Consider the following 14564-nt stretch of genomic DNA (forward strand, 5'->3'; position numbering starts at 1 on the left):
TTTAAAAAATCAACATGAGATGCAATTTTCAGTGGAAAATTATGGATAGGAAGATTTCCTTTTAAACTTTTGTTTCAAGTCTTGTATAAACATTTGAAAACTTTCTCGATTCACAGTAATACATATTTATGGCATGTATTGATAATTTTAGCAAGAAGACTTGGTTATAATTCTTGAGACAAAATTATAGACATTAGATAATTTTCAATAATTCAAAGCATTAATGGAAAAATAAAGTGGAAGTTACTTATTCTTTTATAAATAATTAGACAAGAAAAGGTTTCCAATAAATTCATTAAACTTTGCAACCTAAACAGAATAGAAAATAAATCACAATAGGCTGTACACTGCGAGAAACTAGTATTCTAGAAAGAACGATTGAAGAAATCAAAGAACTCTTTTGAAAGAAAAAAAAAAAAAACTCTTTTGAAAGGAAAAAAACTGCAAATGAACTTTGACTTAAGGTGGTTGCATTTGTAATATTATTTTTAAATAGGCGCCTTACAAAAGTGCATGTTGAAATTCCTTAAGGGTTATGAAGTAAACATAAGTTGCAACAAGCAATAATAAAGAAAATCACGATTTTGTTGATTTTTGTTTATTTGTTTATCATTATCTTGTTTGTAAGGAATATGTAAATTAAGAATGACAATGGTTAGAAGTTATGGACCATTTTGAAACAAATACAAAAATGAGACTTGTAATTTACTATTTTTTATAACAAGAGATATGACATTGGAGACAAATGACTTTATTTAGAGTACAATATAGATGCAAGATTGAGAAATACAAAACATTTGTGATCAACAGGGTATTTACAACAATTCTATGTAGATTTCATTAAGATATTTGCACCTATAACAAGTATAAACATTGTGAGATCTACTTTGGTAGTTACAAGGGTACTACAAATTAAAAAAATACTTTTGTGTGCAATAGCCATTTGGTTATGATTTTGGCCATAAAAAAAGTGCATAAAATGAAAAAAGAGTATATTGGCTCTACACCAATGCAAACAAGAAAAGTGAGATTTTGATAGTTTGTCTACATGTTTAGACTTAATTTTAATAGACAAATTTGTTAATTGAGATGCTTAAATCAACAATTCAATGCTAAGTGGTTCTTCCTTTGTGAAATCTCTAGGAGAATTGATTAATTGACTTGGACTGGACGGATAAAATTGAAAAGAATGATCAACAAATCGATATATTTATCTTTTGTTATGTAGATACAAGTGTAATATTGGATGTGATATGTGCTCTTTGGCATTATAATAAAATGCGTGAGTAATAGTTATTGATTATTGATTCTAGAGGTTGGATTTGCTCAAAAAGCATGAGTGTTTCTTCTTTTATAGCAAAATGTAGAATCCAAATAAAATTATCAAATTTCAAGTCTACATATAATGATTATTTAGATGACTATATCATTTGACCATTTTAAGTTTCATATTTTAAAGATCTTAATGTCCATTCTACACAACAAACAAACAAAATAGACAAATAAACCCAATTAAATTGCAAACCAATTCCTACATTATGCTTATACATAATCCATATATAAAAATTCCAGATAGAATTTAACATTTACATCCATATATATCAAATCCAGACACTATACATCAAATTTAGATGGATTGTAAAAATCTAATAGTTTTGATTTACATCCAGTTTTTAAAATCAATTAAAATTTATTATATTAACAATATATATATATTAAATGTCAGGAAACCCTATACACCGTATTGTCTACAAGTTTATTAAGACCATTGCCCTTCTAAACTAACCATAGAGGCTCGAACAATGTTGCAGAAGACATGCGCTAAAACTTCCTGGGATGTCCTTTCAAAATCGTGTACTGTGTGGTACTAGCGACTTGTCCTTCCCAGGATTTACGCTTCTTCTTACAAGAGCCTCATGATTAAAAGTTAACTCGCATTAAAGTTTTGAGAGTTGCGGCACGTTTAATGAGGAACAGATCAGAATTTTTAAATTCTATTCACACCTATTTTCTCAAAAACAGCAACGTATGATTACCGAAGAGTTTAAGCTAAGTTAGAAAATTACAATTGTCCCATCTTCGCGACGCGTAACCAAATTTTCTGTTCAACGGCAGGTATTAATATACGTTCACGCATCCATTATTAAGAGCAAATTGCCGGTAAAACATATGTCCCTTCTCCGGATGGCAACTCGACACCTCTTTACCTATCTCGATTATAATAATATTAACAACATCGTTAAAATCCTTTTCATAGTCAGTCGCTTGCCTGCAAGAGACTCAGAGTTTAATTCTCATAATCCTTCGTTGGACGATGGCTTCTGAACGATAGCATTCAAACTTAATGTTTTTTCTGGTATTTTTTCGTACCAAACCCATGAATTCTGTAGTACGATTCGCTCTAAAGATCTGATTAGATGAACAGTGACACTTTTGATTTTGTCTTTCTATTTTAATATTTTCCTTGGGACGCAGAAAGGTTTTGGTCTCTTTTCACTACATGCGCTCAAATGGAGGGCGGATAAACTGTAGATTTTTGCGCCTTGCCTTTGTTTTCAATTTTTCCATTGGAACGCAGAAAGGTTGGCTCGATTTTGACTGTATGCGGTCAAATGGAGGGCGATAAGAAGTCGTGTGTTGCTCAGCGTTCGTCTGGTAAGTTTCACTCATTGGCATAGTTGTAACATTTCAGTAATTCGTTGTTGTAGAGACGGACCTGGGGCATTGTAGTCTTGAACGCTTCTGTAGCTTTTCTTCTTATTTTGGCTGTGTTTTCTAAGAATTGAATCCATAAACAAATTGGGCCACTTTTTTTGCTTGTTTGTGACTAGTCATGTCACCCCTTGGAGAATCAGACCTTATAAGCCTTTTCTATTGATGACTAACTCCCTAAGATTTATCACTGGACTTTAATCCTCAAGAATAGACAGTTCTATGTTACGTAGAGTATGTTTAAGGAAAATGGGTTGCCCGAATGTTCCCGGTCAATGATAGCTCATGTAGAGGCAGCAGTGGGAACTTTTATAGCTTCTGCTCCTTAAGAATGCCACTGTATTCTACGCTGCTTGGAGGACCTCTGTGGTTCTTTTGCCGGACATGTAATGTCGTGGATTTTGTCTCAAATGTGCTTAGCTAAATATTTTGTATATTTGGCATTGAGTTGTCTCAAAGTACGGACTGCAGAAATTCGAGCTACATTTATTTCTGTAGGGCTTTATTTTGACTTATCTGAGCATGAATGTCAAATCTTGAAAGGGTATTTTTGGAAAGACAGGGTAATGGATGCAGGTTTGGACAGAAGGCTTTTGGGAAAGGTATTTGTTGGGTATTGGGTTGAGTGGGATGGCCTTCCCACAGATTTGTCGTTTTTAGAGCCGTATTTGATTTGGATAATCTGTTAAAACTCGTGACGTCTATGCCAGTTTTCATAAAAAAAATATTTCAAATAAATTGTGTTATATCCTCTCTTAAATTCGATATTTGGGTCGAACTTTAAGAGCCCTCTTCAGTAAGGCCAGCCTTGCAAAAAACCACAGATTTGTCGTTTTTAGAGCCGTATTTGATTTGGATTATCTGTTAAAACTCGTGACGTCTATATCAGTTTTCATAAAAAAAATTTCAAATAAATTGTGTTATATCCTCTCTTAAATTCGATGTTTGGGTCGAACTTTAAGGCTCCTCTTCGGTAAGGACAGCCTTGCAAAAAACCCTTAAAAGTTCATGCAATAATTGGTGTCTGAATGGATCAATATAAGTTCTAAATCACTTTCAAGGCTGTGATTCACAGATCCCAAAGAAGAGAATAATTGCACTCGTTTGACAATACTCTATCAGTCATATCTTAGTAGTTAATCACTCTAATGACCAATAGGAAATGCTGTCTCTCAACATACAATAAAGATGACTGCAATTGGTTTCAATTTCTTTAGTGGAGGTTTAGTAAATAATCCAGTTTTTCAGCAGGAGCATTCCCCCGTGGAAGATGTGATACTCTTGTCTTTCAATTGTAGGCATGCTGCATTTCTGTCAAAATAAAATATTTTATATAAGTCCGCTGACTTGATGTAGACCCCATTGCTGGGTTGAAAGAGTTCTTGAAATCTTAAGAGAGTGATTAGGAGAATAAAGAAGTTTTCCAAACCTATTCTGTAAGGGATGATGGTATACGAATTTAAAGTTGGTTGTAAGAAAGAAAATGGTTTTTGTACAAAAGATTGGTTAATGCGCAAGAAATTTTTAACCTATCGGTGGGTTTAAACTTTAAAGAGTACTTGAATTCTTAGGAGAGTGATTAGGAGATTACTAAACCTATTCTGTAAGGGAAGATTTCAAGTTGGTTTTAAGGAGAAAATGGTTATATCCTCTCTTAAATTCGATGTTTGGGTCAAATTTTAAGACCCCTCTTCGGTAAGGACAGCCTTGCAAAAAACCCTTAAAAGTTTATGCAATAATTGGTGTCTGAATGGATCAATATAAGTTCTAAATCACTTTCAAGGCTGTGATTCACAGATCCCAAACAAGAGAACAATTGCATTCGTTTGACAATACTCTAGCACTCATATCTTAATAAGTTAATCACTTTAATGACCAATAGGAAATGCTGTCCCCCAACATAGAACAAAAATGACTGCAATTGGTTTCAATTTCTTTAGTGGAGGTTTAGTAATTATAATAAATAATAAACAACCCAATTGTTCAGGAGGACTGTTGCCCTGTGGGTGATGTGAGATACTCTTATCTTTCCAATTGTAGGTATGCTACATTTCTGTAATTGGTGTAGGCTACGCTCACAGACCGATGTTGGATGAAATCTGGCGATGGCAAGTAATCTGTAATTGCCTATATTCTCATTACTGTATTAATCAGTAAAGAAATGAATTTCTGTGGAACTTTAAAGTGGCTAAATGGCATATTTAAATGAGGATGTCTCAGGGTTAGGCAATTTAATTTTGCTATATGAATTTGTTAGGTGTAGGTTTTTCTGTTGTATACTGTCTGGTTTTTTTTTCATTTCTTGTGGTGCTGCAAATACAGAATCTGCATCGGAAAGCCCTTGAAATTCTTCCCCTCCAACCAAAAGAATGTTCCTGATGATGGAAGGAAAGTATTCTGGACTCCAAAATCTTTCACCCCCAGAAGCAGCTGTGTTGAAGTAGGCAAGGAAGCTGGTATATGCTTTAGGGATTTTTGTTGTTTTCAAGACTTAAGATTTAGATTCTGCCCTGAAGTGGACAGAGAATCTGTGCAAATAGTGGCTTTAAAGATAGTAATGCAGTCAGTTTATGCGACCACTTGCTGTCTTGCACTTCTTATCTTCTGAAGGACATCAGGAACTTTGATGTCGACAACATTTTCATGGACAGTAGTTTTGTCAAGCTGGAAACATTTATTACATTGTGCCTGGGCTCATAAGATAATTGTTGTGAAATTTATATTTGGATGCTTGTGGATCTTGACCCCCTACAAGTTTTTTCTTGCAAAGAATGTGAGCATATTTGAGTGGCATAACAAGAGAATGGAAATGTGGGTAATGATGTGAATGAAATATTTTCTGGCAAATTATTAAATATTAATGGGTGTTTTCCTAGGTGGTGACGCGAGAGCTACTTTTATCTTTACCTTTATGATATGTAGTAGTTTCAGCCTGGTAAATACTAATCGCCATGGTATGGTGAGCTGGTTTATAAGCAGAACTAAATCCTGGTTTTATGGCAAATTTATTTATCTGGATTCTGAACCCATGGGAATACATTCCTTTGGAAGCTTGAAGATGCTAAACCCTACCAAATGACTTCATGGTAGCTGTAGTAACCATAGTTGTTTTACTTGGATTGTTTTGACTAGAATATGGATGGATTTGCCCAGTTCGCTCTGCATTTTTCAGTGACTTGAAATATTCTGAACTCCATCCTCCCCCTTCAGGGTTATTGTCGACACACAAGTTTCCACCCATGCTTGAGGTATGACCCTCAAGCAACCTTGTGTAACATGGAAACAACCTCCAATTGTGGGGCTTGCGTTTTGAGGCTGAACATCCGGAGAATGCCGGTTTCGTTACAATCAGGATGTACCTAACTACAACTTCTGACGAAAAGGGAGAAGGATTGCATGAAATTAAAATGCTGAAAGGGAAAGCTGATGCACGGGATAGAAATTTGGATACTAGGATTGCACTATACATCAATAGAAAACCAAATACACAGATCTCAACTTGGTTTTCTCAGCCTAAGACTCACATATATGTCAAAACTAATAAAATGATACAAGGAAAATTAACTTTCACAATGTAGCAGTCATGAGCAAATTTGACACAACATTTAAATTAGGAAGACATAAGACAATAAACATGCACATACAACTAAATGTGAGAAAAGGTAAAACTGACATTTTTATTATGCAAGGCAACCGAAGTCATAGTTTCAGAGCATAATGCTGCTATGATGAACCAAAGAAGAACCCAAAAAATATGTACAAAGATACCTTTTAAATAGATTAGGCATAACTTAGTTACAAAAGTTGAGTTTGAACTCCAACCTCAATAGAGTTAAGCTATAGATTTGCAATCAAGAAATATCAAAAATAGAGTTAAGTTATAGATTTGCAATCAAGAAATATCAGAAATAATTTGATTCTCTGTGTACATCTAATCATGAAATGATAGGAAACAACTAGTAATGAAGGAGCCTATAGAAGGAATAAGCAACCCAAGTAGAATAAGTCAAGAGTTTTTTTTGATTTCCATGTGTATCCGATCCATAAAACGATAGGAATTGGGCCAATAAGTGCCCCTGCAGTCAAGAAAATCATGCCTATACCCTCTGCAAGTGGCAACATAGGAAGGAAAAGCATTTGTGTCGCATGTAGAAGCCAAAAAATGCATAGTTACCCAATTCTCCCCTTGGCCCTTTGAACTAGGCGAATCTCGAACCGGTTCTTGGTTTTGGTTTCGATTCCACTTGGTTTGAACCCAAGTAGGTTGGTTCCTTTGGGTCAAACCTAGGTCGAATTAGGGCATATCCAGATAGATCGAGTGCAGACCAAGTACAGTTTGTTGTGAGGCTCTCACACCATCGCCCCAAAACTTTGGGGACCCCCTTTTTTTAATCACCTTGGCAAATTTTTTGAGTTGTCCAAAAAATTTTGGTTTGACTTTTTGAAAACTTTAAGCCTTGGACACCTTTAGGGCCAGAGGGGAGAGGGTTAGATCTATTTTCACCCAATTTCAACTTGATTTTCCAGAACGACCAATTTCATCCTTAGGCTAGACAAAATTTCAAAAAGCGACACTTAGCAAGATAAAATTGTAAATTTTGTACTTAGACGATTTCTTTTGAAAATATGGATAATTTTCAAAAAGTAAAATTTTTTTTAAGATTTGAATTTTTGGAAAATCTTGAATTTCTTTAGTGAGAGAAAATTTCTTTTGTGATGATGAAATCAAATTGCAAAATTGATTTTAGTCTCTAGAAATGATTTTATTTTTGTCAAAAAGCTGAAATTGCTTAGCAAAATTGATTTGAATTGAATTGGAAAAAATTGGCTTTAATAGAGTAAAATTGTCTTGAAAATTTTTAAGCCTTTAATGAAATTGGTAATTTAATATTGAAAAATGGCTTTTGGCTAGCCAAAATCCGATTTTAATGACATTAATTACTAAATTGTCATTAAATGGAAACATTTAGTATCTCCAAGACATTATTTACTTTCTTTTTGCAATTTTGGTTTAATTGGCAATTTTTAAAAGTAAATTTCAGGTTGGCAAAGTTAATTTTGGGCTAAGCATTTAATTGGGGGCCATGTCTTGTGTTCTAATCAATTTATTTTTGCTCCCAGGGTCCCAATCAGCCAGCTAGGGAGGATGAGCAAGTAGGGTATAATAGGAAAATCTTTCCCCTCATTTCTTCATTCCTCACTCCTCTTTGGTGCTCAGGCGATTTTTGGCTCGGAGCAGATTTTCTCTTCCTTGAGCGATTTTCCTAAGGCAAATTGGCATCTTCTTTGGGTGATTTTTCCAGCTAGGGCAGATTGGCATTATTGTTGACAAATTTCTTCATGGTAGAGATCTCTATGTTTGGTGATTTTCCATGATTGAGGGCAGATCTGCACTCTTGCTTGGCGAATTCCATGGGAGCCTAAATTTGTGGAAGATAAAATTCTAATTTTCAAGAGGGTCTGCGATTTTCTCCTAGAGCTAGGGCCTCAAGATTTGCAAGGGGTTTGAAATTCTCGAAGTCTGATCCTAAATTCTAAAAAGGAGATTTGACTATTGGTAAAGGTAACTTCAAATCATTTAGAGTTGAAAGGGGTCCTTAAGCTGATTTCCTTTTTTCGTTCTTGTCTAGATATTGTCTCCCTTGGTTCTTCTTGCATTCATTGCACACCACTTTACCATCCCATAATAGGGCGATGAGATGGAGGATGGTAGTGCAAGCAAGAATCCTAAGGGAACAAACACTAAGAAAGACAAAGAGGATATGATGCCCAAAACAACATTCTTCTCGAAAATGAGGTGAATAACAGACCCGGCTATTGGTAAAGGTAATTTCAAATCATTTAGAGTTGAAAGGGGTCTTTAAGCGGATTTTCTCTCTTTCGTTCTTCTCTAGGCATTGTCTCCCTTGGTTCTTCTTGCATTCATATCCACCACTCAACCATTCTATCATAGGCTGACGAGATGGTAGATGTTAGTGCAAGGAAGAATCCTAAGGGAACAAACACTATGAAAGACAAAGAGGATATGTTGCCTAAAACAACTTTCCTCTCGAAAATGAGGCGAATAACTGATACCAATGTCAGTAGAGTAAACATGATACAGGTAAAGGACAGACTAAAGGAAGGACAACCCCCCTTGGCAATGAAGAGATATAGAAGGTAGTTGCACATCACAGCCAAAGCGTCGACACTTCTATTTCAACAATGATGAGTGACGTTGGGGTGGCACTTGATTTTGGACACATTAGAGACGAGGATATCAATGAGACAAGACTTGGATCAAGATTGGATGAGTTAGGAAAGGTTGCTATCAAGAAGAAACATTTGAACACCGTTTCCTCCCTCAATGCCTTTATTGAATTTGCAAAAGATATGAGAAGGATCATGAGAAGACACTATAACGTGATGAAATTGGCTGAGCTCAAGATAAAGCATACACCTTGTCCTCCCATGAAAGAAGTCAACGAAAGGCTAGCTAAGTTCATTACCTTAGCTAAAATAATGAAAGAAAAAGGGAGAGTTATATTAGAAGATTATTTGATGTAAGCCCAGGTGGCAATTTCTCTTTCTTCTAGAATAGGACAAATGTCTAATTCTGATTAGCCACCATTTTGGTACCTTCTCATTGGTTGCCACTGTACACTTTTTTCATTGGTCCATTGACGAGGTGGCATCTTCTCATTGGCCGATGGGGTGGCAACCCTAATTAGGGTTTCTAGGATCCAATTTGGATCGTTGATTTTGCTTTTGATCTCTACTATTGTTTGTAATTTTGGCCTCTATATAAGGCCATTTTGCTCTCATTTGTGAGGGAGTTATGTTGGAGAATTGTTGCCAAAATACTATCAAAATTGTTCTCTATTCATTGTTGTGGCTTGCATGGTGGATATGCATGATCATTTTGGTGTATTGCATGGTTCTTCTCATCTCTCAAATTAAAGTAGGATTTCATTTCATGTTGTTAGAGTAGAAGTAGATAGCGAATTGTATGGTGATGTTAGTGAATGTTTGATAGGGATCTACAACTAAGCCACTAGCATCTTAGCCGTTGGTTAGGGAGCCTTGTGTGGCAAACTAGTTCTTTTTTCCTTTGAATCATTGCGTCTATGGAGGTGGAGCTATTGGTTAACTTTCATTAGATTTGATCCCCGTCCATTTGCTAATCTTTCCATTCATAGGAGTAGGAGTAGAATAGCAAGTAGTTGAGTAGTCAGATTTCACTCTAAGAAAGTTAGGAAGGTAGAAGTTATTAGAGGCATTATTGTCTCCTCCTCGTGCAATCAACATTATTTGGCGCTACACCCTCCATCACTGTCACCATCAACATCACCTGACACTCATACAAAATCATCACCATTTCACTAAAAAAACCAAGTCATCCTTGAATGAACAACGTAAGGCGGCCTATGTGATTACCAGCAAATCACATCGATAAACTGAGCGAGTATCCACAAGTGTAAGGAACATTGGAGTTATTCTCATAGCCCATGAGCGTTAACTTTTCAAGAGAGGAATTATGTGTTTGATACTTCGTATCAAACATTCAATTGCTAATATGTTATGTAATGGTACAAAAATTGGCATCGATGCAGTTCCAAAAACTGGCATCGACACAGTTCCATTGGGAACATTCTATAATTTACTGCAGAAAACAATTATTGTAGAATTTGAATAAGGATTTTTAGCATTACAAACAAAATTTTCTGAAGTTCAGATATTTATTACACCAAATTAAACTAGCCTTGAAGATTTCTTCCAGTGAAATTTTTATATTCAGATATTTATAATGGCCCCTGTTCAAATAATTGGAAGTTCTATATAGGGATAAATCATATTTGAAACATTAAACAACATCTTCAATAGGCGAAGGGAGTTACAAGATACTTATATAACATTTTACAATTAGGCTTTTAATTACAAACAAACAAACTCTTTGTACAATGAAGTAATAAGCGTTGGACAACTTGGAAAGCAGGAATGTTATTAGTGTAGTCAATCCTAGGAACATTGACAATGTTTGTGAACCAACTAATGCCTTTCATGAAGAAGAGGAAGAAGATGAAGATTTAGATAACCCATTAGATGATTGAAACTTGGCATAAAGTTCTAATTGTTGAAAGTCTAAACAATGATACTTGAACTCAATATTATTTTAATATTTTGGTGTTGCTAATAGATATGATGCTAAGATTACAAGTTTATAGTGTTTTTGTTGTTTTTATGATACTATGTAGCATTTTAATTCTAATTCATTTTTCTACGCTGCGTACACACAAACAAATATTTTAACATGTTTTTGTACTAACGAACCCAAACCCCATTTCAAGATTTTGACATACCATCGAACCCAAACCCCATTTAAAGATTTTGACATACAATCGAACCGGATATTCGAATCCAAACTCGAACCGGTTACGTAGAAAAAATGCAGTTCAACAATAAATATTCAACTCTTGGTTCGTATCATAGTCACCCAAAAAATTAATGCTAGCACAAAAACACAACATTTTCAGCCTGCATACCATCACACCAAATGTTTTCTTCTTTCCAAATGACATGCAATCATGCGAAAAGGTCGAAAACACAACAATTTTGACTTTCACAACATCGCACCAAGATTTTCAATCTCCTCGTATCTATTGGTTTGACTTTTTGTATGATAGAAGTCTTTTGTCCAAATTATAGAAAAGTCAGACTTTTATTTCTAAGTGAAACATAGGGTTTCTGGATAATCCATCCATTTGCTAGCCTTTGAAAAATCCTTATGAAAACCCTACGTTCTTTCTATTCGTAAAGTGTCGGGCGCGAAATTTTTGAATCTTCAAATAAGATGAATATTCTGTCGCCTTTTATCTTATGTGCCCCCGAGATACCTTTCCTCTCATATTGCCCCAGCCGTCCGATCTAAGTAGATCTACCATTGTCGTTACCTCGCTATGCAAACATGGGCACTTTTTATGTATGGCGAGCTAGCGAGTGCTGAATAATTTACAAAACGGGACCGCAAAATGAAGATACGGCGGTCGGAGCTCTATTTTTTGACTGATTTATTATGCAGGTACACATTGAGATTACCGTCAAAACAAGAAAGGGGACCCAGCAGAAGCAGTTTGAAGTCCGAGCTGGAATGATGATTTTTCGATGCTTCGCTACCTCGCTATCTGAAAATTTTGACACTTCGCCGTTAGCGAAGTAGCGAGGCTCCGTGAAATCAAGAGCCGGTGACATTGCATTTTGCTGGTACCATGAATACACCAGGTGGCGTGACAAGTAATAAATGCCGTTGTCAGAAGCAGTTTAATAACAGAAATAATTATCTGATGCCCCCTTGCATTTCACGGTGCCGAAATTCATTAAAGTGCCTGAGCTCGCTACCTCGTTATCGGAAAACTTGGACATCTCGCCATTAGCGAAGTAGCGAGGCCCTGTGAAATTGAAGAGTCGGTGGGGACCTCTGGTGACGTGGGATGATAATGAGGATTGAAGTAAAATCTTGAAAGGCGCCAACTGTGCAGAATTCCGTATTTCATCAATGCCCTTCTGATCAAATGTACAAAGAGATCCTGAGCGTCAGATTGAAACGGAATCAACAGTCCTCGCTACCTCGCTTTGAAAAGTTGCATGCTCTTTAAGCTATGCGACGTAGCGAGTATGAATCAAAAAAATACGTGCAATTTCCTCACCGTTGATTAAACCTATGATCAACGGCCGTCGTCTTCTCGCTATGAAGAGTTGCGAGGAAGATATGTATAGCGACATAGCGAATAGGGCCCACTGCCTTCTTTCTGAGCAGGCCCAGTAACATATCATCTGCCGATTCCGGATCAGATCGACGGTTGTCGCTGCTTCGCTATGGCAAGGTGCTCGTTCTTTATGCATAACGAAGTAGCGACATGCTGACACGTGTCCCCAGTTACCAGTGGGTCCGGATATAAGCGCCATCAAGGAAAGAGTTATGCACGTGGTAAGTTCTCATTGGGTGAATTAATTAACATGTCAAGTGCAACGCCTAGTTGTTCTCTCTGTATCACATGATTGTAGGATTCTTGAAGATCGACGATGCAGTTTTAAACACAGAATGTGGTGCCACTCTCTGTATTAATTAGACATGAAAGCATCGTCCGTGAGAAAAAACAGAGTATAATACAGAGAGATTTCATCAGTTCATCTTACGCGAGCAAAGATTTTGAGCCACTCTTGTACAGAAGCAATTACTGAAGGAAAGTGTGCCGAAGTCTGGTAGAAATTGTGAAGTTGTCTGTTCGCGGAAAGTTTGCAGAAAATACAGAGGAAAACAAAGACAAAATTCAAGTAAGTAGTACTACAATAATCTTCGTAGGCTTTTCAGTTCTGTAAAAAATAGTCCAAGATGCCTTCGAAGAAGGGATTCTTAGGTCAAATAAACTATTTGGATAGAAATGTGCATGATGATTTGCTTGAGTTGCTCCCTGGGTGTACTGTAGAGACAGTGCAAGTTAAAAGGTTAACCTCTTTGAACCCTAAGCTAAGGATAGCTGATGGATTGTACGATAAGGGTAATTGGGTCCGGGATGCTCAACCTTCTCAAACTGGTTTGAGTTTGTTCAAAAAATGGTTTGCAGAAAGGAAATTATATGCCCCTTATGCCAATATATGGAATTATGATCTTGGAAAGCTAGTTGTTCCCAATGTGTTTATGGATTATGACCTTCTTGAAGCTGTAGCGAAAAGTTATGATCAAGCCACGAAGGTAGTGAGAAGAATGGATGGTGAGGTTTTAATTACCATCAGTCCAGAAGAAATTAGGGAAGTTTTCAGTCTGGGACCTCTCACTAGGTATCATGTGCCCATTGATTTGATAGAGTTAGGAAAAGAATATATGTCCAAAAGGGATGTAGTTAGACAAGGTGCATTGAAGGCCCCACATAGGCAGAATTGGAAACTTCCCAGCAATAACATCATCTTCTAAAGAACCTTTAAAGAAATCATGCTTTAATGCCAGGGCAGTAGAGATATACAGGACCCTGTGCAGAGTCTTCGGAGAGGGTGAAGAAGATTTTATTCTTGTGAGCTTCATGTATATGATCACCTAAATGTCCTCTTTCGGTGTAGAAATAATTTTTGATTTTGCATCTTACCTGGCTAACGAGATTCACAATGGATTGGTGGGGATTGCAAAGGGCAAGGTGGAAAAGGTTTGGGGTCAGTACTCCCTATCGATGCATATGTTTCTATTTAAAGGGGTTACATATTTCGGTAAAGAAATGGTTTTAAATAGGGAACAAGAGGGGGAAGCACTACCAGTTTAGTTATGGAGTGCAGACATGACTGGGGAAGCAGAAAATGCTAGTTTTGTTAGATTTGATAGGCACTTTGCTTCTAAGTTAAGATGCCTCATATTGAGTGACAATCCTAGAATTTCTAAGGCACTAATGCACCTTATTAGGCCTATGGACAGACCCCATAGTCTAAAAGTTTCACATAATTGGGGAGATATCATCCCATATCCAGTCTCAACTGTCATTAGGGTTTATGGATTCAAAGGGACACCCCATGTACTACCCTATCAGGTGCCTTTAGAGGTAGGAGTAGCTGAATTTTTATGGCGGTTGGGAGGAGTAATGGAGACCTTTTTGCACAAAAGGGGAACATGATCAATTTTTCCTACTTGCACTGTAGCTCACCAGTTTGTAATAACTAAAGAAGGGTGGATCTTCCTCTACAAATTTTTGGATTAGTATAAGATGGCAGTATCTCATGATCGTTTTTGTGACGCAGAAGGTTTCTTTAATTCTGCTCTTAGACATAGGATCAAGCTTCGTCCAAGTCAGCATGAATTCTATTTCCCTGAAGATATAATAAGGAATGAATTT

At 36.5% G+C, this 14564-nt stretch overlaps 1 protein-coding gene across 2 annotated transcripts in view; it reads left to right on the plus strand.

The window, feature by feature from the left end:
- LOC149572191 (methyl-CpG-binding domain-containing protein 2-like) overlaps positions 1 to 14564 on the plus strand; it is a 68900-nt gene that overhangs the window by 14849 nt on the left and 39487 nt on the right. The window contains exons 1-2 of one of the 2 annotated variants that reach the window (XM_089813456.1): positions 1941 to 2356; positions 2476 to 2655. The exons of the other annotated variant lie outside the window; for it this stretch is intronic. Coding sequence (XP_089669582.1) covers positions 2613 to 2655 — 43 coding nt within the window. The 5' untranslated portion in view covers positions 1941 to 2356; positions 2476 to 2612. Of the gene's footprint in view, positions 1 to 1940; positions 2357 to 2475; positions 2656 to 14564 lie in introns of those variants that run through there. 2 annotated transcript variants of the gene reach the window in all.

Source organism: Cupressus sempervirens, chromosome 2 (assembly GCF_028749045.1).
Source record: "Cupressus sempervirens isolate cs-2001-9-10 chromosome 2, ASM2874904v1, whole genome shotgun sequence".
Classification (NCBI taxonomy): domain Eukaryota; kingdom Viridiplantae; phylum Streptophyta; class Pinopsida; order Cupressales; family Cupressaceae; genus Cupressus; species Cupressus sempervirens.